This window comes from Hemitrygon akajei, chromosome 27 (genome assembly GCF_048418815.1).
Source record: "Hemitrygon akajei chromosome 27, sHemAka1.3, whole genome shotgun sequence".
Taxonomy (NCBI): Eukaryota; Metazoa; Chordata; class Chondrichthyes; order Myliobatiformes; family Dasyatidae; genus Hemitrygon; species Hemitrygon akajei.
The window spans coordinates 7367734-7394640 of record NC_133150.1 but is presented as its reverse complement, the minus strand read 5'-3'; the positions used below and the strand labels follow the sequence as shown (position 1 = coordinate 7394640).

The 26907-nt window shown below is 42.5% G+C and overlaps 1 protein-coding gene across 9 annotated transcripts in view; it reads right to left on the bottom strand.

Moving 5' to 3' along the window:
• LOC140717105 (ankyrin repeat and SAM domain-containing protein 1A-like) overlaps positions 1 to 26907 on the bottom strand; it is a 460793-nt gene that overhangs the window by 175925 nt on the left and 257961 nt on the right. For all 9 annotated transcript variants that reach the window (XM_073030322.1, XM_073030323.1, XM_073030327.1 and 6 more), the window contains one exon: positions 22945 to 23531. In XM_073030322.1, the coding sequence (XP_072886423.1) occupies positions 22945 to 23531 (587 nt within the window). The remainder of the gene's footprint in view (positions 1 to 22944; positions 23532 to 26907) is intronic.

Here is a 26907-nt window from a genome sequence, read left to right as displayed (position 1 = left end):
AAAATGGGTGGCCACTGGGAGATACTGTTTTTTTTTAGTGGATCATGTGTAGGTGCTTGGCAAAATGGTCTCCCAATCTACATCGAGCAACTACGCTCCATCCGCAAGAAAAAGGATCTCCCAGTGGCCACCCATGTAATTCCACTCCCATTCCAATATGTCTATCCACAGCATTCTCTACTGTTGCTATGAGGCCACACTGAGGTTGAGGAACATCACCTTATATTCCATCTGGGTAGCCTCCAACCTGCTGGCATGAACATCGATTTCTCAAACTTCTGGTAAACCCCCCCCCCCCCCCTTCACCAATCCCCATCCCCTTTTCCCTTCCCTCTCTCATCCATCTCCTTGCCTGCCCATTGCCTCCCATAGGTGCTCCTCCCTCTTTTCTTTCTTCCATTGCCTTCTCTCCTCTCCTGTTAGATTCCCCCTTTTCCAGCCCTGTATCTCTTTCACCATTCAACTTCCCAGCTCTTTACTTCACCCCTCCCCCTCCCAGTTTCACCTATCACCTTGTGTTTCTCCATCCTCTTGCCCCACCTTTCAACTCTCCTCCTCTTTACTTCTCCAGTCCTGCTGAAGGGTCTTGGCCCAAAACCTCCACTGCACTCTTTTCCGTAGCTGCTGCCTAGACTGCTGAGTTCCTCCAGCATTTTGTGTGTGTTTCTGTTAGCAACAGTTGTATCATTGGCAAATTTATAAATGGCATTTGATGTGCCTAGCCACACAGTCATGGGTATAGAGGGAGAACAGCAGTGGGCTAAGCATGCATGCTTTAGGTGTGCCAGTGCTGATCGTCAAAGATGAGAAAGTCAAGTATCCAGTTCCAGAGGAAAGTACAGTGGCCCAGAATTTGGAGCTTATTGATTAGTACTGAGAGTATGACGGTATTGAATGCCCAACTGTAATCAATAAACAGCAACCTGACATAGGTATTGCTATCATCCAGGTGATCCAAGGCCAAGTGGCTGATCTCTCCACCAGATTCTCAACATAACTTCAGATAGCAGGGCAGTGAATCACCTTCAAAACTATTTCTCCAGGTTATATTATGGTCTCTTTTAATCTCTGATTCCATTAATGCCCTTTCTCTAGGGAAAGCATCCTTTGAATCAAGTAGCATGGTGAGAGGATCATCTAAAGATGGAAGGCAAAATATTCTGAAAAATAGAATCACCTACTGATTTATTATCATCATCTCCGTGCTTTTGCTCAGAAATACTTCACAATGACATGATTACAATTTCCACATTTAGAGTGGCAATACTTCATCAATGCTCATTTTCAACTAAATATCAGAAAAACTAAAAACATCATCTTTGACTCCCACTACAAATTACATTTTCTGGCCACCAATTCTGTGTCCATTCCTTTTCTTTGAACCAACTACAATTTAGCCTCTTGAACATTCACATGAGCAAACTGTTGGCCAGATGACTCTTCAACAGTCCTGATGAAGGGTCTTAGTTGACTCTTTTCCCTGGATGCTGCCTGGCCTGTCGAGTTCCTCCAGCATGTTGTAAAAGATAAGAGCAGGGTTTTAAAAAGCGAGGGGAGAGCATGAACAGAAACTGAGCAGAACACAGAACAGATATTACAAGTACTTGGAAGGTTGGATCGGTTGGCAAGGAACAGTTCATGACAGAATAGATTTTGAGTATAACTCCAAAGTCAAAGATAGGTAATAATAGATTACGATTTAGACTTTAAATGAAAATATATTTTCCCAACTTTAAAGGTAATTAACACCAAAGTGGACTGCAATAAAACTACAAAATGGCTAAAATGTATAAATGACATACTTAGCATGTAGCATTTGGAAAAGGATAGAGATGAAATCAGAACATTTTATTAGGTCCAGGATAACTTCATTTATATGGTCTGAAAAGGACCAGAACCTGGAACAGTACAGGACAGGAACAGGACCTTCAGCTCACAATATTCTGCCAAGCTAAATAAATTAGTAGTTCAATGCCCAACTAAACTAATCACTACTGCTTTGCAATGTCGATATCCTTCTATTTCCTGCCAATCTCAAAGGGTCTTGAAGGTCTCTGGTGTATTTGCTTCCAGCACCACCTTAGGTGGCACATTCCAGACACCCACCATTTAGTGCAAAAAAAACTGACCTCACATATCGCTTTGAAATCATCTCCTCTCACATTAAGTACATGCTCTCTACATACTTCATATTTCAATACAAGGAAAAACAGATACTGGCTGTCTACTATCTACACTTGGTAATCTTATAAACCTCTTAGATCTCTCCTTAGCTTCCTCTACTCCAGAGAAAACAACCCCAGTCTGTCGAACTTATCCTTACAGCACACACCTTTTAATCAAAGCAGCATCTCACTAAACTCTTCTGCACTCTCTCCAAAGGTTCGACATGCTTCCATAATTACAGAACATGCCTTCTAGTCCAAGCAGCATCTCACTAAACTCTTCTGCACTCTCCCCAAAGGTTCGACATGCTTCCATAATTACAGAACACGCCTTTTAATCAAAGCAGCATCTCACTAAACTCTTCTGCACTCTCTCCAAAGGTCCAACATGCTTCCATAATGGGGCAACCAGAACTGGATGATATATTCCAGATGCAACCTGACTGGAGTTTCATAAAGATGAAACATAAGCTGCTGACTTTTGAACTCAGCCCCAAGATCCCTCTGCACATCAATGCTATTGAGGGTTTTCCTACTAACAGTGTCCAGTCTCTTCAGTAAATAATTTTGAACAGTATTTTGTTTTCTGGAGAAATGAACTTTTCTGAATTGTGGTGAAAGGTCCAAATGATCCCTGCCAAACTTCATTATCTACGTATCCTATAACTGATCCGAAAGAAAATCATTACTTACAATGGTATGGTTTTACTAGTAGCAGATCAGTCATCCAAAATTTGTCATCCACAACAAATTACTGACAGTTAAATACCTTCTGAACTGCCCTAGCAGGTCACCCATCCAAATATCTACCAAAGCAGTCCAATTACAACTTTCTAAATTTGTGGAAGTCTATGTGCTGCTGGGTTTCTCTGTTAAACGTTGTTTAATCAGCACAGCAATCCTCTATTATTGATGTCAAGTTCTCATTGCTGCCACTATTTGGCTTAGCAGCTGCAATTTCACAAACTACTCTTAAAGGTGCAAAGCAAGTACAAGTTAAATTCTAGAAGCTACAGGTGGGTGCTGCTAGTGAAAGGATTCTGCAATGATAGATATGTAGCAGATTGTCCCAGGAGAGTTAGAATAACCTGGATAGACTGAAAAGTGATACTCACATAAGGCAACTTTATTTTGCATAGACTCGAGTGCTTTGAACCAGAGGATACCATGAAGCTTCTTCAAGGACTGATACAATAAAAGTCATACAAGATTGCCTACACTATGGGGAAGCCTGCAGTGGTGGGCTGAAGAAAAATATATGAAATCTTTTCACTTTGACAATGGAGTTTGGCTAACTACTCAATGCATCAAAGAGCAGCAAAATATGGAAAGTGGCAGAGATGGAAGATGACTACAGTAATCCCGAGGCTAGAAAGCCAAGAATAACCATGACATTTACTTCCTGGAGAAGACAGTCCAGGCACGCACAAGAGTTTGCTTGAGGTCACAGAGGACAATGATTTCAGATGGCCCTTTTACTACAATCATTTCAGGGAAATAGGATTAGTAAAACCTGGCTGTTGATTGTACAGGTAGTCCCCGAGTTACGAACGTCCAAATTACGAACCGAGGAAGGAGAATGCCGTCCGCCATTTTAAGTTGTTGCCGTTGACATTGTGTTGAGTGTGTAACTTTGCACTTGGCTTAAATTTTTCTTAGCAAGATTCACCCTGAACCCCCCCCCCCCCCTTTTTCCGGTCGGCTGGTGGCGCAGTGAGATCAGCGCCAGGCTCGAGAACGGAGGTTCCCAAGTTCTATCCAGTGACAGACCGCTCCCAAGCGTGTCGGGTTGATGTCGAGCTCGCAACTCAACCTCGTAAAAAACACACTGCCACCTCCAGTTTAAATTCCCACGTGGAATATTGTGGAGGATCAAATACCCAAACCCAAACCCAGCACAGCCCCCACTTGTCCCATTTAACCTGTCTCAGTGCGGTGGTCCTTAGGACCCGCAGAGCTTGGGAGCCAGTGAAGCTCGAGACCCGCAGCCTGCAGTGTTTCTGTTCTGTTGACGGAAAGTGATCACAACTGAAAATAAAGTGGAAATAATAAAGCGATCGGAAGGAGGTGAAATGCCATTGGTCATTGGAAAAGCGTTAGGCTACAGTCAGTCAATGATCAGAACAATTTTAAAGGATAAAGGATAAAGTGAGAGTAATGGAGCATGTGAAAGGCCCTGCCCCGATGAAAGCTACTATTATTACTAAGCAACGCAGTGGTTTAATTATTGGAATACATACATTTCTTAAGTGGTTTATATGCATAGAAAGGTAAAATATATACTATATACTAAGACAAACATTTGACTAACTGACACTAAATAATACCAGATATACTTGTTCCAATTTAAAGACAGGCTCAGGAACGGAACGCGATTGTAACCCGGGGACTGCCTGTAAGCTTGAAATTCATACTACCAGTGTAGTTTGGGGGAATTTTATGCCCGATAAAAAATAAGCACATTCAAACCTCCCAGAGGGACAGATGTCTAATTTGCCAAAGTCTTTCATAAAAAAGCAGAAATGTGCATTATACTGTTCCATGCAGATTAAGTAGATATTCAACAGAAGTCTAATATTACCCTTTGAGTTGCACAAAGGCATTTTTATATCTCAATATGCATTTCTTTTGCCATTAGTTTTAATAGATCTGCCTGATAGCAAACAAGGTAATACTTCAGCCACACTTTCAAAGTTGGTAGCTAATTTAACAACTGATGGAAGAAATCCATTATGACACCAGACAACTTAAATATAAAAATTTGAACCATGTATGGGATTTTTATTTTTGCTTTAGTAAATCAACAGTACAAGAAAACAAGAATTAGCATTGCTGAAACCATTAAAAGAACAAATGGATAGCACTGCAAGGTGATCTGCCAACTCCAGATTGAATCCTGACTTTGGTGCTGTCTGTGTGTGATGTCTGCACACTCCCCTTGTGATCACATATGATTACTCCTGGTACTCTGGTTTCCCCCCACATCCAAATTCTTGAGAATTTCACATTGTCAAGAAGTGCAACTGATCCAGAAAAACCAAGACAACTATACTGATTAGAACACACCATCACTTACAGTCGGCCCTCCTTATTCACGAATTCCACATGCGCAAATTCAACCAACCGCGAATTGCGAAAACCCGGAAGTGCTCTTCCAGGACTCGTCGTTCGAGCATGTACAGACTTTTTTCTTGTCATTATTCCCTAAACAATGCAGTATAACAACTATTTTACATAGCATTTACACTGTATTAGGTATTATAAGTAATCTAGAGATGATTTAAAGTATACCGGAGGATGTGCGTGGGTTATCATGGATCGGGATCAAAAAAAATCAGAAGTTCTCTTACTAAGTAAGTCCGAACAGGTACATCTGGTATTATTTAGCGTCAGTTAGTCAAATGTTTGTCTTAGTGTATAGTATATATTTTACCTTTCTATGCATATAAAACACTTAAGAATGTATGTTTCAGCGCCGGGCTCCAGAACTTCTTCCCAAGTTCGATCCAGTGACAGGCCGCTATCGAGGGTGCTCTCTACCATGCCGGGTTGATGTGAGGATCAAAAACCGAAAACCCCGAAACCGAATACTTAAACCACTGCGTGCTTAGTAATAATTGTAGCTTTCATCGGGACATAGCCTTTCTCACTTTATCCTTTAAAACTGTTCCAATCGTTGACCGACTGTAGCCTAACACTTTTCCAATAACTGATGGTGTTTCACCTCTTTCCGATCGCTTTATTATTTCCATTTTATTTTTAATCGTGATCGTGATTATTTTCGTGAACAGAAACACTGCGGATTCAGATCTCTACCACTGGGTCCTAATGTCCACCGCACTGAGACAGGTTAAATAAGGTCTGGGGTTCCGCTGGGTCCCAAGATCCACTGCATTGAGATAGGTTGAATAAGAGAACCTGAGCATCCACGAATTTTGGTATCCACGAGGGATCCCGGAACTAATCCACCGCGAATAAGGAGGGCCGACTGTACTTTCATATTCAGAGCCACCAACTGAGGTAATGACTAATCATTGAAAACAGCAGTATTTGTACTTAGTCAGACAATGGATGCAACTGTAGTGTAAATAGGGTGAGGGTAACTATGCTATCCATAGGGTCGCTATGAGTCGACGATATTCAACAACAACAACAAAGAATCGTACTGGTGCCTGCTGGCCAGGATGCATGCCTGTACAAAAGTTCTCCATACAGCAAATGAAGACCGCAGCAGATTGGGTATTGATGGGTCCACTCAACAAAAATGACAAATGCTCATATTTAATGTCAAATAAAATGCAGTCTTCCACCAACATGGAAATCTTTGATATTGACTGATGATCAACTCTGTTGAACTTCCTCTGGTATGACACAGGAGCCCCATAATGGCATGGCAATCACTGCCACACATGCTGCAGAAGAATGCAACAAACTGAAGTGGTACAAACTTCATGGCCTCTGCTTTCTCTGGACCCTCTGTTCAATCAGCTGTGCTTTCCATTTCTCTCTTGTGATACTTTGAGCAATTAGCTTCTGGAGGTCTTGACTGCATGCAGTGATCTCCATCTTTACACTTTGCCTTCATTTGCCTTAGTAGTAGAGGTATGGGCACGCAGTAACATTGTGACCCAGAGGCCAGTACACCTCACAGAATATCCTTGGAAAAGAAGATATCATTTATCTGATTAATATGACTAATCCACTAAAACACTATTCAATTTGTAATGAATGATTCCTGATAGAAAGGATTTCTAAGTTGGAGACAATGGCCACATGGAGATACCAAGGTGCATCTGAGATAGAAAACATAGAAACTTAAGCCTTTTATTAACCCTTTCAAGCATTAGCCATACCTCATAATTATAGGAGGGCGTTAAGCACTTGTTAGACTCTCAGTTTTATATTCTTCATCAGGTTGCTATTGGTCCACAGTTTGTTGACCAGCTTGGACACAACAGCTGCAGCAAAAGGTGCATTAATTTAAGTGGAATATGGATAATGTTTCTGCAGCCAGAATACATGGCGCTGTGGCAGCTCACCCACACGGCAAGTGAACCAGCTCCAGCAGTTGCAGGCGAGTTCGCAGCCAGCGGCAGTCGAGAGGGCTGAGTGCGGGGCAGACCTCGGCCCGGAAGCCAACGTAACTTCTGCCCCGCAAAGAGTGGGGTTGCTGGGAGCGGGCACTTAAGCGCGCAGGGATTGAAACAGTAAACAGTTCAACCAGACCCTGCTCGACTCAGTGTGTTGCTTTCACTCGTTGCGTATCAGCACAACCACATTGGTGACCCTGATGGTCCAACGGCATTTGGACCCAGTATGAATGACTTGGCTCTGCAGAATGCAGTTTCCCTTAAACTGCCAACCTTCTGGACCACTCAACCCCTGGTCTGGTTCGAGCAAGCAGAGGCCCAGTTCCAGGTCAGGCAAATTGTCTCAGACGCCACCAAGTATTACTACGCGGTGGGCACCCTCGACCAGGAGACAGCGGGCCACGTTATCGACTTTCTGCATCAGCCCCTAGCAACAGACAGATACGAGGCACTCAAGGCCCTGTTAATCTGCACATTTGACCTCTCCCGCCGCGAATTGGCTGCGCGGTTACTGCATATGGACAGCCTGGGTGACTGCGTGCCATCAGCCCTGATGAGCGACATGCTAGCACTGGCAGACGGCCGTAAGCCTTGCCTCCTTTTTGAACAGATCTTCTTGGAGCAAATGCCTGAAGACATCCGCCTCTTGCTAGCAGATGAAGACTTCAGAGACCCGCACAGGGTGGCTGCCCGCGTGGGCGTGCTTTGGCGTGCCAAACAAAATGGCGGAACCACCATCGAAATTAGTGCAGCGGCACGGCCGAAAGCCCAGCCCTCCCACACCCTGTATCCAGAGATACTGGCCACGTGATAGATGCACTGCCACCTGGCTGGTCGGAGGACACACCACATGCCAATCAACATTTGGTCCCTCCCAACTAATCAATGCACACCTAAATTATTGGTCACCTTAATTGGATTATCTCGCCCAGCCCCATGCTATAAAAGGTGAGACTTGTGCCTCGCTCAGTCTCTCTTACAGACCACCTCACTGAAAGTAAGTGTATTGATTTATGTTTGGGAAGGTCTATCGTTTGTCCTGGTAAGGGAGCCGCAGCTATCTAAGGTCAAGGGGGATAGCTGTTGTAGTGCTTTTCCCTTGTTCTTTGTTTGTGTAACCGTACCCTGTCTCCACACCACTTCCTGTGTATTGTAGTTGCTTGTGTTGACCCGACTTCCCCTTGTAAATAAATTCCTTATTATTAAAACTGTGTGTGTCCAGGCCTCTACTGTTGAGACTCAAAGAACCAGTTATTTTCCATCACAACACACCCCAGCAGTGGAGCAGGTAACACCCACACCAAGGGGCGGCACCACTTCTGATTCTTGGTGTTTTTATCATCAAAGTTGGAGTTTTGGGGTCTGCTGCTGCTGACTGCCATACTCGTTCCAGGGAAATACCGGGACCAGCCGTCACTGATGGCTACGGTGGCTGGTCACCGTGATAGCCTCCTCTATGTTTGGGACAAGCACTCCGGGCGTAGATTCCTGGTGGACACGGGGGCAGAAATCAGTGTCCTACCCCAACCCCCCACCTCCCCCGAGCAACAATACCCAAACTAGAAGAACAGGACTGGAACTTAAAGCAGCCAACAGCAGCAGCATCCGCACCTACAGCACAAGAACCATCCCCTTGCAGTTCGGTTCCAGCCGCTTTACATGGACATTTACACTGGCTGCAGTATTACAGCCATTGCTGAGTGCAGACTTCCTCCGCGCACGCTGCCTGCTCGTGGATTTGAAGGGACAACGATTGGTCAATGCGAAGACATTCCAGACTTTCTCCCTCGGTGAGGCCAGGTTACCGGCCCCGCACCTGGACTCCGTCACGTATTCCGACAACGAGTTCGCCAGACTGTTATCAGAGTTCCCATCTATCATCACACTGCAGTCTCCCCTCAACAGACCCCAAGCACGGCGTGATGCACCACATCCCCACACAGGGACCGCCCCCCACGCCCGGGCCCGCAGACTACTGCCCAATAAGTTCCGCCTCGCGAAAGAGGAATTCAAGAAGTTGGAGGAGATGGGGATTGTGCGGCGTTCCGACAGCCCGTGGGCCTCCCCACTCCATATGGTGCCCAAGTCCGCGGGCGGGTGGAGACCGTGCGCCGACTATAGGAGGCTGAATGACGCCACCACATCCAATCGCTATCCGGTACCGCACATCCAGGACTTTACAGCCAATCTGCATGGGGCGCACATCTTTTCAAAGATTGACCTGGTCCAAGGGTATCATCAGATCCCAGTCCACCTGGATGATGTACCCAAGATGGCTCTCATTACCCCTTTTGGCCTGTTCGAGTTCCTCAGGATGCCGTTCGGGCTCAAAAACACGGTGCAGACGTTCCAGCGCCTGATGGATGCAGTAGGTCGAGATCTGGACTTCCTGTTCATCTACCTGGATAACATACTTATCGCTAGCCACTCCCGCCAGGAACATCTAGCACATTAACGCCTGATCTGCCGCTGCCTAAGCGACTATGGCCTGGCTATCAACCCCACCAAGTGCCAGTTCAGCCTACCCGCCATCGACTTCTTGGGACACCAGATCAACCACCATGGAGCTGTGCCCCTGCCGGCAAAAGCTGAAGCCATCTGCCAATTCGCCAGACCCAGGCCTGCAGGAATTTGTTGGGATGGTTAACTTTTACCACCGTTTCCTGCCTTCAGCGGCCCAGATCATGCGGCCCCTTTTCGGCTTGATGTCTGGTAAGGTCAAAGAGGTCACCTGGACAGAGGAGCTGATGGCAGCTTTCGAACAAGCCAAGAACATGATAGCAAACGCCACGCTCCTGGTCCACCCCTGGGTCGACGTACCCACTGCCCTCACTGTGGATGCCTCTGATGCGGCAGTTGGTAGCGTGCTTGAGCAGCTCATCGAAGGCCAGTGGAAGCTGCTCGCTTTTTTCAGCCGGCACCTACGACCCCCGGAACTGAGGTACAGCACTTTTGACAGAGAGCCGCTGGCCCTGCACCTTGCCATCCGGCACTTCAGGTATTTTCTGGAAGGGAGGGAGTTCACGGTCTTTACAGACCACAAGCCCCTCACCTTTGCGTTTGCCAAAGTGTTGGACCCGTGGACGGGCTACCAGCAATGCTACCTGTCGTACATCTTGGAGTTTACCACCACGATCAAGTACATCTCCGGGAAGAGCAACGTGGTAGCTGACGCGCTGTCACGCAACTCCATCCAATCAGTGCACTCTCTGTCTCTAGGGGTGGATTATGCGACGTTAGCTAAGGCGCAACGTCAGGACAACGAGATGCCAGCGTACCAAACCGCAGTCTCAGGACTCCACCTCGAAGGCCCCATTGGGCCCGAAGGTAATGAGCTCCTTTGTAATGTATCCACTGGGCAACCTCGGCTCATTGTCTGGACAGCTTGGAGGCACCACGTTTTCGATGCCTTGCACAGTTTAGCCCACCCTTCCATCTGGGTGACCATCTGGCTGATCGCAGACAGGTTTGTGTGGCACGGCCTACACAAGCAGGTCGGGCACTGGGCCAGGACGTGCATGCACTGTCAAACCTCCAAAATTCAGAGGCACGTGAGGGTCCCACTGCAACCCTTCCAGCCAACACATAGGAGGTTTGAACATGTCCACATGAACATCGTCGGCCCACTGCCGGTTTCGAGAGGACTGAGATACCTGTTCACCATGGTGGCCGGAAGCTATCCCACTCGCTGACACGGCCACGGAGACATGCACCAGAGCCCTGATTACCACCTGGGTGGCACAGTTCGGACTCCCAGCCCACGTCACTTCAGACAGGGGTGTGCAGTTCACATCGGCTTTGTGGTCTGCACTGGCACGACTCCTCAGAACCCAGCTCCACCGAACGACTGCTTACCACCCGCAGTCCAATGGCCTGGTAGAACGTTTCTACAGGCACTTGAAGTCAGCCCTGATGGCACGCCTCCGAGGACTAGACTGGGTTGACAAACTCCCCTGGGTGCTGCTTGGCATCCGCACAGCACCCAAGGAGGACCTGGCCGCATCATCGGCCGAACTTGTTTACGGTGCCCCGCTCAGTTCCTGGTGAGTTTGTGCCAGCACCCTGTGGCCAGGAGGACACACCCACGGCAGTCCTAACTAAACTTCAGGAGCGGATTGGAACACTTGCCCCAGTCCCAATGTCCCATCACGGAACAGTACCCTCTTTCATGCCTCAGGACCTACAACAGAGCAAGTATGTTTTTGTTCGCCGAGGCGTGTACAGACCACTCCTGCAGCAACCATACGAAGTGGTGCGCCATAATGGGATGACCTGCGTTCTCGACATCGGCGGTCGTGAAGAGACATTTACCATTGACCATCTCAAACCGGCACATCTAGACCTTGAATGCCACCCCTACGACAACAGGGCCGGACACCTAAAAGAGCTGACAGTGTGCAGGCTGTGGACTCTGCACCTCCTAGCGCAAGGTTCGGGGGGGGGGGGGAATCATGCTGCGGCTCACCCATGCAGCAAGCGAACCGGCTCCAGCAGTTGCGGGTGAGTCCACAGCCAGCGGCAGCCGAGACGGCTGACTACGGGGCAGACCTCGGCTCAGAAGCCGACATCACTTCCGCCCCACAAAGAGAGGGGGATGCTGGGAGCGGGCACTTAAGCGCGCGGGGATTGAAACAGTGAACAGTTCAACCAGACCCTGTTCAAATCAGTGTGTTGCTTTCACTCGCTGCGTATCCGCGCGACTACAGCGCTATCATTATCTAACTGGGGGTTAATTTTAATTGATGATGGCATATTAGCATCCTGGTCCTAATGTTCATTTTTCCAATGTTGATGATCATTATGAACAAGAAAGAAACTAGATATTAGCCGCTGGAGCTGTTCCTCATAAAGCAATCCTCTGAAATTTGGACAGACTTCAGTCTTAGCCCTCAAGCAGGCAGGGTTGAAGAACCTTCAGTCAGTTCTGCTGTATTAATAGGTATCATGTGGACATACTGAGAGTGCATGACAGCAGTAGTAAGAGGAACAATGTGAACAAAAATCTCTTTCAAAGGAAGAATAACGAGGGAAGGATCAAGGACACGAATAAGATCACAGATCATTTTGAAATCAAGAGCTAGTATTATTCTTTGGTAAGCCAAGTGAAAAACAGCAATTTTTTTCTCTCTTCACAAAAATTAAGATTTGAGTTGAGAGGGAATTTAAAGAATAAGGCTAGCAAAAAGCCCTGGGGGCTGAATAAGATCAGAAAAGGAGATTTGTGGTCAAGTTGCTAAAAATAGCTTTGGCAACTATCCAAAAGTACCATCTCTAATAGTGTTTCACATTAGTGTGAAAGACAAACCAAGATATTTCAAATTGATCAAAGTGCCAGAATTTAGAAATAGCAATGCCAACTGAAACAAGATATCACACCAGATCTTGCAGAGGAATGTCAACCAATTTAATGTAAAAATAATAAACTAAAATTTTTCCTAAATTCCAGGAAGAGGTCTACCTTTATGATCTAATGCTGCAATTTTAATGGTAATGTAAAAGCACTTAGAAGCATATTACATGTTAAAGATAGCTACCTAGAGATAAATACCACTTCATGATTTGGTTAAGACAGTTCCAAAAGTAGCTCAAACTCAATATTTTCCAACAATTTCTTTTTAAACGAGTCTCTGATCAGATATTTAGAAACAGAGAACTGTCAGTATGAACAGTCAGAATGTCAGAGCTTCTGTAGTCAAGTTGCTGCTTTCAAACCAATCCATCGTGTGGAATTGCTGCAATGTGAGGCTGGCAGGTCAGTGGGAGATGCGTGACAGCAAACAATAAGTGTGACTGAAAGCAGCATGTGAGATGAATGTAACGCTCAGGCCAAGCCCAGCATGATCCTGTTCATTATGTTACAAAATAAATGCAAGAGATTTCAAACAGAGCGACATGGAAAAAACTCTTCACAAGTTGAGAGGCTACAGAATCTGCATCAAATAGAAAATATATCAATAATCAAAATTAACAATGATGTGGCTAAATACGATTTCTACTGTTAGGCTGTGTTGAGGGAGAATGCTGACACATACATTGGATACGTCTATTTTTGTAAGAAAATGAGAATGTGCTGGGAAAACTCTGGTCAGACAGCATCTGTGGATCCAGAAGCTGTCAACATGTCAAATCTATGACTTTTTGCCAATTTGAAGCTAATGGCCTCTTTCCGCTGTCTGACCCGCTGAATGCTTCCAGCATTTTCTTTTTTTCTCCAGACTTCTAGGATCCTTATTTTAATTTTTATTATTCACTTCTGCAATATTTTTCCTCACCTAGCATTGACTGATAACCAATGGAAATAGCAAAGTTCATGAGAAAAATTGAATCTAATGGCACATCTAACCAGAGGAAACTACTGTTCATCCACAATTCTACAGACAAATCTGATAAACATAAGGCAGTAGACTTAAGAAGTGGTGCTGAAGAAAGGTGGCAGGATGGAGATATGTTGCTACCAAAGGAGGTATAAGGTGCTCCTTCTCTCTACTAACGTGCAGGTCACCCTTGGGCAAGGTGTAACACCAGTTTAGCCTCCCGATCAGGATCATGTGAAGCCATAGGAGCAGGTAGTGGATAGTCATGTGAGCAGCTGGTGCATATAAGTCCTGGTCATGTGACCACGGACACTAAGCAGACAATCTCTGAAGAGCACTGAAAATGGCTGGAGTCACCCCACCAGAAGGCAATGGCAAACCAGTTCTGCAGAAAAGTTTGCCAAGGACAATCATGGTCAATAGATGGAAGATCATGATCGCCTACGTCATACGACACAGCACATAATAATGATGACGGTGCTAAAGTAGAGAATGGTATGATTCACCGATGTGAAACCTGACATTATGCACATCATTCAAGGTGGCACAAATTTACCCATGTCAATAATTTTTCCATTGTCAAATTATCCCACAGTCCATCTCCCTCTCTCTATTCCAGAAGATCTGTGCAGCTCTCCCTGTCCAACAACTAGATTCAGATATTCAAAGTACAATTATTATCAAAGTAAGTCTGCAGTATACAACCCTGATATTCATCTTCCTGCAGGCAGCCACAATACAAAGAAACACCATGGAGCCAGTTCAAAGCAAAACATTAAACACCCAAATTGCACAAACAGCAAAAAATGAGTGACTAACACACAAAATATTAAACATCCAACCACAGAGTCTTTGAACCAGTCTAAGGATGCTCAATTTAGTTTAGTTCAACTTAGCTTAGTTCAATTTAGTGCTGTCATTCATTGACTGCAGGCCACAGAGCCAGTGCTCTAATCAAAATTGCACAAAATAGCAATAAAAAGTGTGACCAAAAATCAAAAACACATATGAATTGCAGAGTCCTCTAAAAACGAGTCCAATCTACAAACCATGCCTATCAAACCTTGCCCAACAACATTACACCTTCTTCTGACAGCATTGAACAAGAGGGAGAGGGAGACTAGTCAAACACTGGCAGATGGCACTGAACACCTGCTTGCCTTCCGCTCTCGCCCTTGTTGATTTCAATCTCACTCAACACTTCAATCAGCAAGATCAGTGAGTAATGGAGCAGATTATGGGTTTGTGCTCCCCCATTAGGTCGCATACTCTGGTCTCAACCTCGCTTTCCCACACCAAATTGCCTCAGAGACAGCAAAAGCGCCAGGTCGCTCAGTCAGCCCAGAAACACATGATCAAAATATAAATGACACACTCCAATCGCACAAAGATTAGTAGTAGTAGTAGTTTCACAAATGGTCTGCAGGACATTGCCATTAGTCATGTGGTTGCTGGCACCATCTTGCCAAACTGATGCCCATTTAGCAGACTCCTGTTACCCCATGATTAGATTGCTCATGGATTCCTTTCTTTCTTACAATCAGATGAGCACACCGTCACCCTATGTCCCATAACTGCTCTTACTTCTATTTCTTCATCTCATGAAGCAACCTCAGAAGAGTCATAGAGAACTACAACACAGGAACAGGCCTTTTGGCCCATCTTGTCTATGGCAAACTATTATTCTGCCTAGTCCCATCGACCTGCAGCTGGACCTTAGCTGTTCATACCCCTCCCTACACCTGCCATCCATGTAGCTATCCAAGCTACTCTTAGGACTGTTATGATGGGAAACAACTCCTTCCCCCAGGTGCTGAGACTACTGAGCACCCTGCCACAACCAGGTCTCATCACATATGAAGAGCCAGAAGCAATGTACTGTTTACTTTTTCACTTGTGTCATAAATGTACTTTATCATTCAACTTATTTGTGGTAATATCACCTTGCGTTGTGTGTTAGTTACATATACTGTGTTGTGCACCTTGGTCTGGAGGAACATTGTTTTGTTTGGCCATATACATGCACAGGGTTGAACTTCAACTTCAATGTTGAAATCAAACCCACATTCATCATTTCCGCTGGCAGCTCATTCCACACTCTCATCACTGAGTGAAGAAGTTCCCCCTCATGTTCCCCTTAAACATTTCAACTTTCACCCTTAATCCAAGACCTCCAGTTCAAGTCTCACCCAATCTCAGTCTGCTTGCATTTATGCTATTTACCCCTCAAAACTTTGTGTATATCTATCAAATCTCTGGTTACACATGCGGAAAGAGATTGACGGGGGGTGGGAGTTGGATGAGGGAGGCATAAACAAGTAGGGATAGAGGATGCTGAATGTTAGAACTGAGCTGATAACGCAAGTTAAAATACGTGGATGAGAATTTTAAACTTGAACCAGGAAAAACTTAGAATGACTATTAGCAAGCTGGAATTGATGGAACAGCTGTTCAATTGTGAATAAATTTAAATTGAAATGAATGCCCAGCAAGGCAAATGGTCAGACAGGTGACTGTGGACGTTGGAATCTGGAGCAACAAAGGATCTGTTGGAGTAATTTTGCAGGTTGAGCAGCTTTAGGACTAAGTGTGGAAAGAGAAGATAGCTAATACAAAGTGAAGGGGAAAGGGTGCAACAGTGGACCAAAGAGAGATGAAGGGCATAACTGGAGGCAAAAGCCAATGGATATCGGAGGTAGACAAACCAAGCTGCCCACCTTCACCTCCCATCTGGCTCTAAATGGGCATCTTCTTTCTAACTGCGTCCATTTATCATCCACATGGATCTTTCCACCTGCTAACTCATTACTTTGTCAAGCAAGGACGTTACAAGTATCTTGTAAAATAGCACTCTTGCTGCAGTGATGAATAGCACAACCACACATTTAAGGGCTAAGAACAGCTATAGAATGTATATTTCACACCAAGGGGAATAATTTCATATTAATATTTTCCATTTTGGCAAAATCACCGATACTTTTGTCCATGTAAGTCAGCTCTGTTGTTTATTTTATTTATTGTATTTAAAGATACACTGCAGAATAGGCCCTTCTGACACTTTGGCCCTGCTACCTGACAATCCCTGATTTAACCCTAACCTAACCATAGGACAATTTACAATGACCCATTAATCTATCAACTGGTAAGTCACAAACACAAGAAAATCTGCAGATGCTGGCAATCCAAAGTAATACACACAAAATGCTGGAGGAACCCAGCAGGCCAGATAGCCTCTATGGAAAAGATTAAACAGTTGATGTTTTGGGCTGATACCCTTCACCAGGAAAAAAAGATGAGATCTTTTCTCTTTATCTCTTTCTTCCAAAAGAGGAAAGAGATAAAGGGCTGGAGGAAAGGAATCTGATAGGAGAGTACAGAAGACCATGGAAGAAAGGATGGAGGAAAAGCATCAGAAGGAGGTGATGGGCAGATAAAGTGAGAGGGGAAATAGGGAATGGTGGTGGTGGGGGGGGGGGGGGGGGGGCAATTACCAGAAGCTTGAGAAATCAGTGTTCATGGAGGAGTAACACCTTACATTCCATCTGAGTAGTCTCCAACCTGATGGCATGAACATCGATTTCTCAAACTTTCAGTAAATGCCCGCCCCCTCACCATTCCCCATTCCTGTTTCTCTCTCTCACCTTACCTCCTTACCTGCCAATCACCTCCCTCTAGTGCTCTTCCCCTTTCCCTTTCTTCCATGGTCTTCTGTCCTCTCCTATTAGACTCCCCCATCCCCTGCCCTTTCTTTCACCAATAAACTTCCCATCTCTTTACTTCACCTCCTCCCCCTCTTTCACCTATCACCTACTTCTTCCTCGCCTCCTTCCAGCTTTCTACCCTGACTTCTCATCTTTTTCCCACCAGTCCTGATGAAGGGTCGCAGCCCGAAACATCAAATGCTGACTCTATTCCATAGATGCTGTCTGGCCTGCTGAGTTCCTCCAGCATTTTGTGTATGTGTTTGGACTGTGGGAGGAAACCGGACCACCCAGTGAAAATCCATGCATTCCATGGGAAGAATTACAAACTCCTTATAGAGGACACTAGGATTGATCTCTGAACTCCAACACCCTGAGCTGTAATAGTGCTGTACTAACCACTACACCACATTGGCATACTTTATTCCAAAACAATTTGTAATAGAACAGCCCTTCAAATATGCTTCTTTATGTCTCAAAATGCATGCAGAATTCAAGCTTGAATGTGATGAAAACTATGAGTGCACATAAAATATTTTTAAACAGGAAGGCAAGCTTGAAACAAAATTATTCTATTTTGCACTGATATTAAGCCCATTTTCTAACATCATTACAAATCATCTCCCTTAGCTAAAGATCATTCAAAACATTAAAATTATTAAAAATAAAATCCACAGTAAAATTATTTCAGAGATCATACACATTTGTTTCTAGATTAGACTGAACAAACTATTTACCATATTTGGTCTGAAGTAAGGCTCACAAATTTTTGTTTAGGTTTTCAGCATTGTGCCAAACACTGTCATGTGATGATATTAAATCACTGCCTTTCAGTTTGCTCTGTTCTCATTTATTACTGCTAAAAAGGACATGGCCTTAAATTTGGGATTTCCAAATATGTTTTATGTAATGAAAACTCAGATCTTCTTTCGCTCCACCATCACACCGAATTTAACATTTAAAAAGCCACTTAAATTATTTGTCAAAAGTTTAATTCCAAATTTGCATAGAATAATATGCACAAGCAAATGTAAACTGTTTCTGTTCTTTGCAATTGCCAGTGCTTTTGCCCACGGTATTAGTCTTAGTCACACTTTGTACTCAAATCAAATGCATATAATGCGCTGAGAATGATAAGGAAATCATTACTGCAACCACAATAATTTCTTTCAACTTACAATTTACAACTAAAGCTCTAAAACCACAAAACAATGACTGATATTCTATCAAAAGTGTGCCACTAAAAATACATTTTAGAACAGAATTTAATTCTAACAAATGTGTAGGGTGTGATGGTTCAGCTTTGTCTCAATAGATTTTTTAAAAAATCAACTTCATGCACCTTAACATCCTAAAGTAAATTTTACAGACCATTAAACTAACCCTGAATTTCACTTCTGGCAGAGATTTGCAACATTCCCAAATTACAAACAATGCTGGGCAAAGAAACTTTGGTGATATGTCTGTCCCAGCCTCCTGCACAATATATGGATCAAATTTCTACCACAAAAATGCACATTTTCTAAACTGTGTTAATAAGAATACATGGCATTCTTATTTTTACCATTCCACAATTCTGTTCAAATTTTTTTTTAAAGGTTATTCTGCTTTTCTCTTCAGGCTGTATTATCACTTAGAGCAGAGAAAACAAGCCCTGGTGCACTAAGGTACTCAACTGTTCGGCAAGTTTGAAGTTACTATTCTCCAGTGCCTTTACAATAACTTTCCCCTTGGATTCGATTTTTTGAGGATCAGAACAATTTCTGTCAAGGCCAGCTTTTACTGACTATTCCTATTTGATCTTGAGATGGTGCTGGCAAGACATCAGCTTGAATGGCTGCAGTTCTTGAAGCAAAGAAACTTCCAACAATACTGTTGAGCAGCAAGTACCACCAGCAACAATGAAGAAATTCTAAATATGGATTTCGTGTGATTTGGAGGGGAATATGCAGGTAGTGGAATTCTGAGGCATGTGAAGTCTTGTCTCACAAGGTGGTAAAAAGTCCTGAGTTTGGCAAGTACAGTTGGAAAAGCTCAAGATCATAGATGGGAATCACTACAGTTACTGTGCATCAGGGGTAGGATGGTGGACTGTATTTTCTGCTGGATAAAGATGCAGCTATACTAATGGAGGCAAGGGGAGACTTCCACCATTCTAATACACCTTGCAGATAGAAGAAAGACTTTGGTGTGTCAGGTGAGTCACTGATGTCATATTCTGATCTCTTGCAGCCACAGTATTTGTGCTGGTTTACTTTGAGTTTCTGGTCAAGGCAGCACACAGCAAAAGCAATGCCACTAAATGTTAAGGATAGTTGGTTAGACTCTCTTGTTGGAAATAGGCAATGAATGGCAGTTTTGTGGTGCAAAAACTGCTTCCCACTCAATTGCTTATGCCTGAATGCCATCTGGATCTTGCTTCTTTCTTTGCTAAGGAGTTGAGAAGAAAATTGAATGTTAACCCAACATCTCCACTCTGACCTTAGGATAGAATAAAGGTCATTGATGAGATATCTAAAAATACTTTGGCCATAATCAGTACAAGAATTCATGTACTGATAATCTGAGGCTGGAGTGATTACCCCCAAACAACCATAACTGTTTTTGTTAGGTTGAGGTGCAACTCCAAGCTTTGAAATGCATTTCCCTCAATTTCCATTGACATTAGTTTTACTCTGGCTCAATGTCGCTACACTCAGTCATGTGATGCCTTGATGCGAAGGTCAGTTACTCTTGTCCTCAAGCGTGGTGATTAACTCTTTGGTCCACACTTGGACAAAGACTGTGGTGGAGTTTGAGAACAAGAGGTCAGCAAGGCACTTGAAATCAGCATCAATCAGCTGACAATTGGCTGTTTGGCTGTAGTGTTAGTGACACCATTCACCTTCCTGATTATTGAAAGTAAACTAATTAGCCAGTGATTAGCAGGATCTGATTTGTCCTCCTTTTTCTGGACTGGAATAGGGGCAATATTCCAGAGTTGTGTTCATGTCAGTTTCAGTAGTTTACTGAAACAGCCTGGCTAAAGCAGAACACAATGGTATAACTGGTATGTTACTAAGCCCCACAGTCTTTGCTGTACCCGTTGCTCTCAGCTATTTCTTGATATTGCTTAGAATGAATTGAACTTACTAAAGTTTTGTGATAGTTGAGGGGGATCTCAGGAGGATAACCATGACAGGAGCTGGTGGTGGACCTGAGGAGGGCTAAGGCACCAGTGATCCCTGTTTCCATCCAAGGGGTCAGTGTGGACATGGTGGAGGATTACAAGCACCTGGGGATACGAACTGACAATAAACTGGACTGGTCAAAGGACACTGAGGCTGTCTACAAGAAGGGTCAAAGCCATCTCTACTTCCTGAGGAGACTGAGGGCCTTTAACATCTGCCGGACGATGCTGAGGATGTTCTACGAGTCTGTGGTGGCCAGTGCTATCATGTTTGCTGTTGTGTGCTGGGGCAGCAGGCTGAGGGTAGCAGACACCAACAGAATCAACAAACTCATTCGTAAGGCCAGTGATGTTGTGGGGGTGGAACTGGACTCTGACGGTGGTGTCTGAAAAGAGGATGCTGTTCAAGTTGCATGCCATCTTGGACAATGTCACCCATCCACTCCATAATGTACTGGTTAGGCACAGGACTACATTCAGCCAGAGACTCATTCCACCGAGATGCAACACTGAGCGTCATAGGAAGTCATTCCTGCCTGTGGCCATCAAACTTTACAACTCCTCCCTCCCTCGGAGTGTCAGACACCCTGAGCCAATAGGCTGGTCCTGGACTTATTTCCACTCGGCATAATTTACTTATTATTATTTAATTATTTATGGATTTATATGGCTATATTTCTACACTATTCTTGGTTGGTGCGACTGTAACGAAACCCAATTTCCCCTGGGATTAATAAAGTATGTCTGTCTGACAGATCATCTGCTCAGCACTTATGGCTAAGCACTGTGGCAATGCTGCAACTTCTTTCATTCACAATGCAGGCCCTGCTCTCACTGTGGAGGTGTGATATTCCTGGAGCTGTTGCCTCCTGATAACTGTTTAATTGCCCAGCTCCAATCATTAGCACACTAATTTCCTTTATTGTATAAAGTTGTAGGTTGAAAGAATCAAACATTCAATGAACAGCCTAAAATACGTTGTACTGGTATCTATTTAAGCAACTTCAATCCACTCTTAGAAATTGTAAATGGGCAAATCATATGACTGTACCATTATTTGCCATATTGTGAGAGCTAATTAAATACTGAATATAAGTATGTGGTTTAGAAGATTCTATATACTCAGTTAAAATATCATACAAGCCAAATCAGCATTTACCATTGACATGATTAAGGTGCATGAACCCTATCAACTTAGTCAGATTCACTCAACTCTCATTAGCTGCTCGTAAAAGAACTCATTCAAACAATCTTCCTTCTCATTTTCAAGAAAATTCTGAGCATGAATCACAAAACAGATACCAGCTGAATTTAGTACACTATACCAACACTGAAAGCTGCCTCTTGATCTTATGGAAAACCTGAACAACACAAACAATGTGTTACACACTACATAACGGTAACTGCTTTTATTTCATTCAAGTGCTTTCTGAGTTTCATTCCCAAAAGTGGAGGAAACCAAATGGACAGAAGAGTCCAATATTCAATTTAAAGATCATATTTCTATCCACTCTGTTGTATTGACACCAACATTTTTGTTAAGAAAATAAAGTACATTTGTGAGTAATATTTTAAAAATTCAAACAGAAGATATGACTATTCCAGCTTAAAACAAACTTGCCCATATTTGTACTATTACTATAAATGTTTTCTGATATCCCTTGCCTGAGTTAAATGCTATTTGTAAAGTGCTTGCAAATAAATAATCACATGCAATTGTACATGAGCAATGAAGTTTTGCTTTTTCTTGTACGATATACAGAAATCAAGGAGGACATGAATAAAGCCTTCAAGTCCATTATTAAATATGCATCAATTATTTAGGAGTTGATGTATCTACTGATCAAGATTACATCCCCACCCCACCCCAACACAAATGTTTACATGATATTACAAGTTCATGTTATAGTACTCCTGGTTTATGTGGTGACAGCTAATCAAGCTGAGCAAGAATGAATAATTTAGCTACATGTACTCAAATCAATTCTTAAGAGTGAATTATTCAATAACTGCTCTGTTCAATACAAAAGCTTTAAAGATCACGAACAGCACTTTAAAAATGCATTCCATTTTTGCTGAACTTTAATTGTTGCAGAAAGAATTCAATTTAAGCTTTATGCTTACATACTAATACTACTTTAAGACTTGTTTGATATGATCAGACTGTATTGCATATCTTTCAGCACTTATACAAACATGATGTTCTTAATATTGAAGCAGATTCAACAACCAAAGATATATGCTGTGTTTCTATTTACTAATATCAACAACTTCACTGACATGAGAACATCGGATCTGACTGTAACATAGTCATGTTAGTACCCCCAGCGTGCAAATATCGCATGAGCTACACTTACAACTAGATGTTGTGTAAATTCAGCATTATAGAAATCAAGATTAACTCAGCAGCTTTAACTGCAACAGCTTTATGTGAAAAAGATTATTTATCTAAGATTATATTATTTAGTTCATTCACGTAATTAAAAACTAATTAACAGTACATACCTCCTCCCATTCTGACTGAAAGGATGGCGATTTTTCTAATTGCTTCTTCACTGAACTGCAGTTCGAAAGAGACTCACTGCGACTTCCCAGCATATCCTCCTCAGATGGAGAACGGGTAATGAGGTCTGAATCTGATTTTGACAAACTTCTTGCTAATTTAAGGTCCACTTTATCCTTTCCACTCAACCGCACTCTTCCCAAAGTACATGTCTGTTTTTCTACTCCCTTGCCAAATAAAATGTCTTTATGTTGGACAAGTCTGGAGCTTATTAAAATGTCTGGTTCCGTCTGGTTGATGACGGTACGAAGGTTACTATAGATTACCTGCTGCCCTTTTGGTTCAGCAGTGTCTGCAGCAGCAGAGTTCTTAATGCCAGTGTTCTCAGCTTGCACTGTTGCACAATGTTGACTCTCTGGCAACTCACTGTTTTGCATCGCTTCAGTTTCCACTCCCCCTTTGCTCAGAGCAGCTAGCAGTGTGACTGGATCCTCCTGAATCTCGCAGACTGGAGGTGATCCATGCAGAAGACCCGAAAACTGTTCAGGAATGTTGACGTCTTGAGATTCAATCTCACTTTTCATGTGACCTTCAGAAGCAAAGCGAAAATCAAAAGAACAGTTTATTAAAAACCCAGCTCAGAGAACTGAAACAGACAGCTAATTGTAAAAGATTTCTGCACAGTCGCACAACATTTGTGAAATTCCAATCCCAAAGCTGATTTATACAGTCAGATGAAAGACATTACTGCCTAAGTATAGCTGTTATTAATATTAATATAAACAATGCTTCCTTTATATGGACAAAATTCTATGATTAAAACTACAAATGGCATGATGATAGGCATAAATAAAAAATGGATGTAACAGACCACCAGCCCTGTGGGAATACATTCAATTGTATAGAGAAATGCAAAAGATGTCAGACAGCATGATTTGTTCAAATAAATCCTCAATGATCCCAGGTTTACCTTGGTACAGCAGGAGAGCCTTTTAACATCTTTACTCTTTTTCAGCTCAGTATATGTATTACTTGCATTGTTAGCCCTACAAATACCATACAAATCAGATTGCCTATCCCTATTCCCTTTTCAAGTAACATGGTCTATTTTAAGAGAAATTTCCTTTCCTCTCACAGATGCTGATTTCTTGTTGCTCTGGATTCCAGCAGCCAAAAGTTAATAGGATCAATGAAGGATCACGCCCAAACAGTGTACAAAAGACAAACTGTACAAATACAAAAGGAAAAAAAAAGAAATAAGCAATAAATACTGAGAATATGAGATAATTAGTCCTTGAAAGTGAGCCCACAGTTTGTGGGACAGTTTTCAGTAATGGACCAACTGAAGTTGAGTAAGTTATCCCCACTGGTTCAGGGGTAATAATTGTTTCCAAACCGGGTGGTGTGGGTCCTGAGGTCCCTGTATCTTCTCCTTGATAGCAGCAGTGAAAAGAGAGCATGACCTGGGTGGTCAATACATCACTTTCAATTAATCACTTACACAACTACCCCCAGTGGTTAATTATTTTAATGATTTCACCAATAACCTATTATCTACATAATCAACAGGCAGATAGATACCAGCTAGTTATCATTCATAACTATTAGAGGCTTTAGAGTCTGAGTTGTGAGTTGCACACTGTTTGGGTGTGATCTTTCATTGATTCTACTATATTTCTTGGACTTAGTAAGTATGCCCACAAAAAAAATGTATTTTTCTCCTGAAGAAAAATAGAGAACTGTTTTAATAGAGGACTGAAAATAGAGAACAGTATAATGCCTGCACTGTTTTGTGCACTTTATGCAGTCCTGGGTAGTAGGTCTGTAGTCCAGTGAAGTTTTATTTTGTGTTGTTTTATGTAGTTCAATGTAGTTTTTGTATTGTTTCATGTAGCATCATGGTCCTGAAAAACGTTGTCTCGTTTTTACTGTGTACTGTACCAGCAGTTATGGTCGAAATGACAATAAAAAGTGACGACTTGATTTCCCTGTAATTAGTTTTGCAAACTTTGTTTTCTTTTACATGATTTTCTTGAACATGGGTGTGATAATAATCTGCTCACCTTAATTAGGAATTTTGCAAAACACCTAATATTCTATTTTCTGGTAATTGCACACAACCCTTATGAAGTTCGGGCTGCATGTTCAACCTGAGATGGCAGAAAGACAGCCCAAATGAAATAAAATTACCAACCCCGCTAGCTAGCAGGAGGCACCAGAGAAAAACTTCATTATCTCTGAAGGAAACAAAATACCAGAGGCAAGATGCTCTGCAGTCCATTCACTTATTATAAATCTCAACTGCCAATTTAGTAACATATATGCTTTTAAATTTTACGTTCAAACCATCTTTCTCCATTAATTCAGCAGGCACCAAATTCCATACCCTGATCATTACTATTTATTAGGGTGTTGAAATTATCCTTTAGGCCGATAGTCCACACCTGTGGATAAAAGTCAACTACTATAACCAGAAAAAAAACATAATCAGAAAGCAAATCAAGCTTAATTGACAATAGACACCCAATTAGAATCCTGTATTCACCCGAAGTGGAGATCAGTGGGCCATCCATTCAAAAGGCACCAGAATTAGTGAAAACACACAGGTACAACTATGGTAACTTGCTCTTGTCAGTCACATTAATGGAACATGCAAAGGCAATGCATGATAAAAGACTAAGGCGAGAAATACTGAGAAGCTGTGTGAAGAATTCAGGTATTTCCAAAAAAGTGAAGTTTAAGAATTAATACAGAGGATTAAAATGCACACGTCTGGGTCAAAATACATCAACTCTAAAAATTCAGGTTTGTTTTTAAATTAGCTGTAAGAGGTGAATTTACCAATTCACATTTCTTCTAAAGTTACCATTACTTTAGCATTGTTCTAGTAGGGATTCCTTAAACAAAGTACTGCTGATGTTAACTTAAGAAAGTGTGCTAATTGATAGCAAGAGTAGTGAATTATGACCAGGTAATCGCTTTCAAATGTTTGTCAATTTAACTGTAGTTGTTAAATGAACTGGTAATCATTTGATGCCTGTGGTCTTACTAGGGAGTGAACACTGTTATTACTTGGGCTTTAAAATATGGCAGAAGACTAATTTGTTCAGAATTGATATGCTGCAAGACATATTATGCATACTTAGCTTCAAGGAAGCCCATTTTCCTAAGGTTCTAAGATTGATGACCATTTTTATATCCACAGGAGACACTGCAGCAGCACTTCCTGAGTTCATTCTGTTTCTGATTACTCTTCCTGTTTATCTTTAAAAAAAGTGCGTCAAAGACAGGATTTACTTTCTGTTTAACTCCTTTTGAGTTTGGAAACAGCATCTTGTTTACTTGGAGAAGCAAGGAAAGTTGGGCAAGTATGTTTTCAAATGACAAAGTAGTCCAGTTTTGAAACACTAACAATAGTAAAAATAAGTACATCAGATTTACAAGTCAACCTTGCCAAAGAAAATGGTCTAAGTGCTTATTAAGTTAACTAAGAAATTGGTTTTTACTGTCCAGAATTGTTTAGAATGGGCTCTGAAAGATTAAAAACAATGGGAATAATGTGGGACTGGAACCAGGGCCAAGAATCACATTCACCATTATTTTATACATGTAGATGATAACCAAGTACTTAATAATAAAAGCTCAAATTGTCTTTACATTACACCATTAGATTCTAAGTTTAATCAGGACAACAATTTTCTTCGTATTAAAGATGAACAGAAATATGAGAATCCGTTGGGTAGCTTCATTGTACATGTTAAAAAGAGGTACTCGTCTTCAAGGCTGAAATCCTATGGAAAATTGAGCTGTTTTGATGAAGTTAAAAGCTGCTGACACCATATCGGTGTGGACATCTTTGCTGGAAAATCAGATGATTGATTAATACTGGTACTGTGCCTCTAGCATGAATTAATTAATATCCTAATACTGATTTGGAGAATTATTCTTTAAGATTCATTCATAAT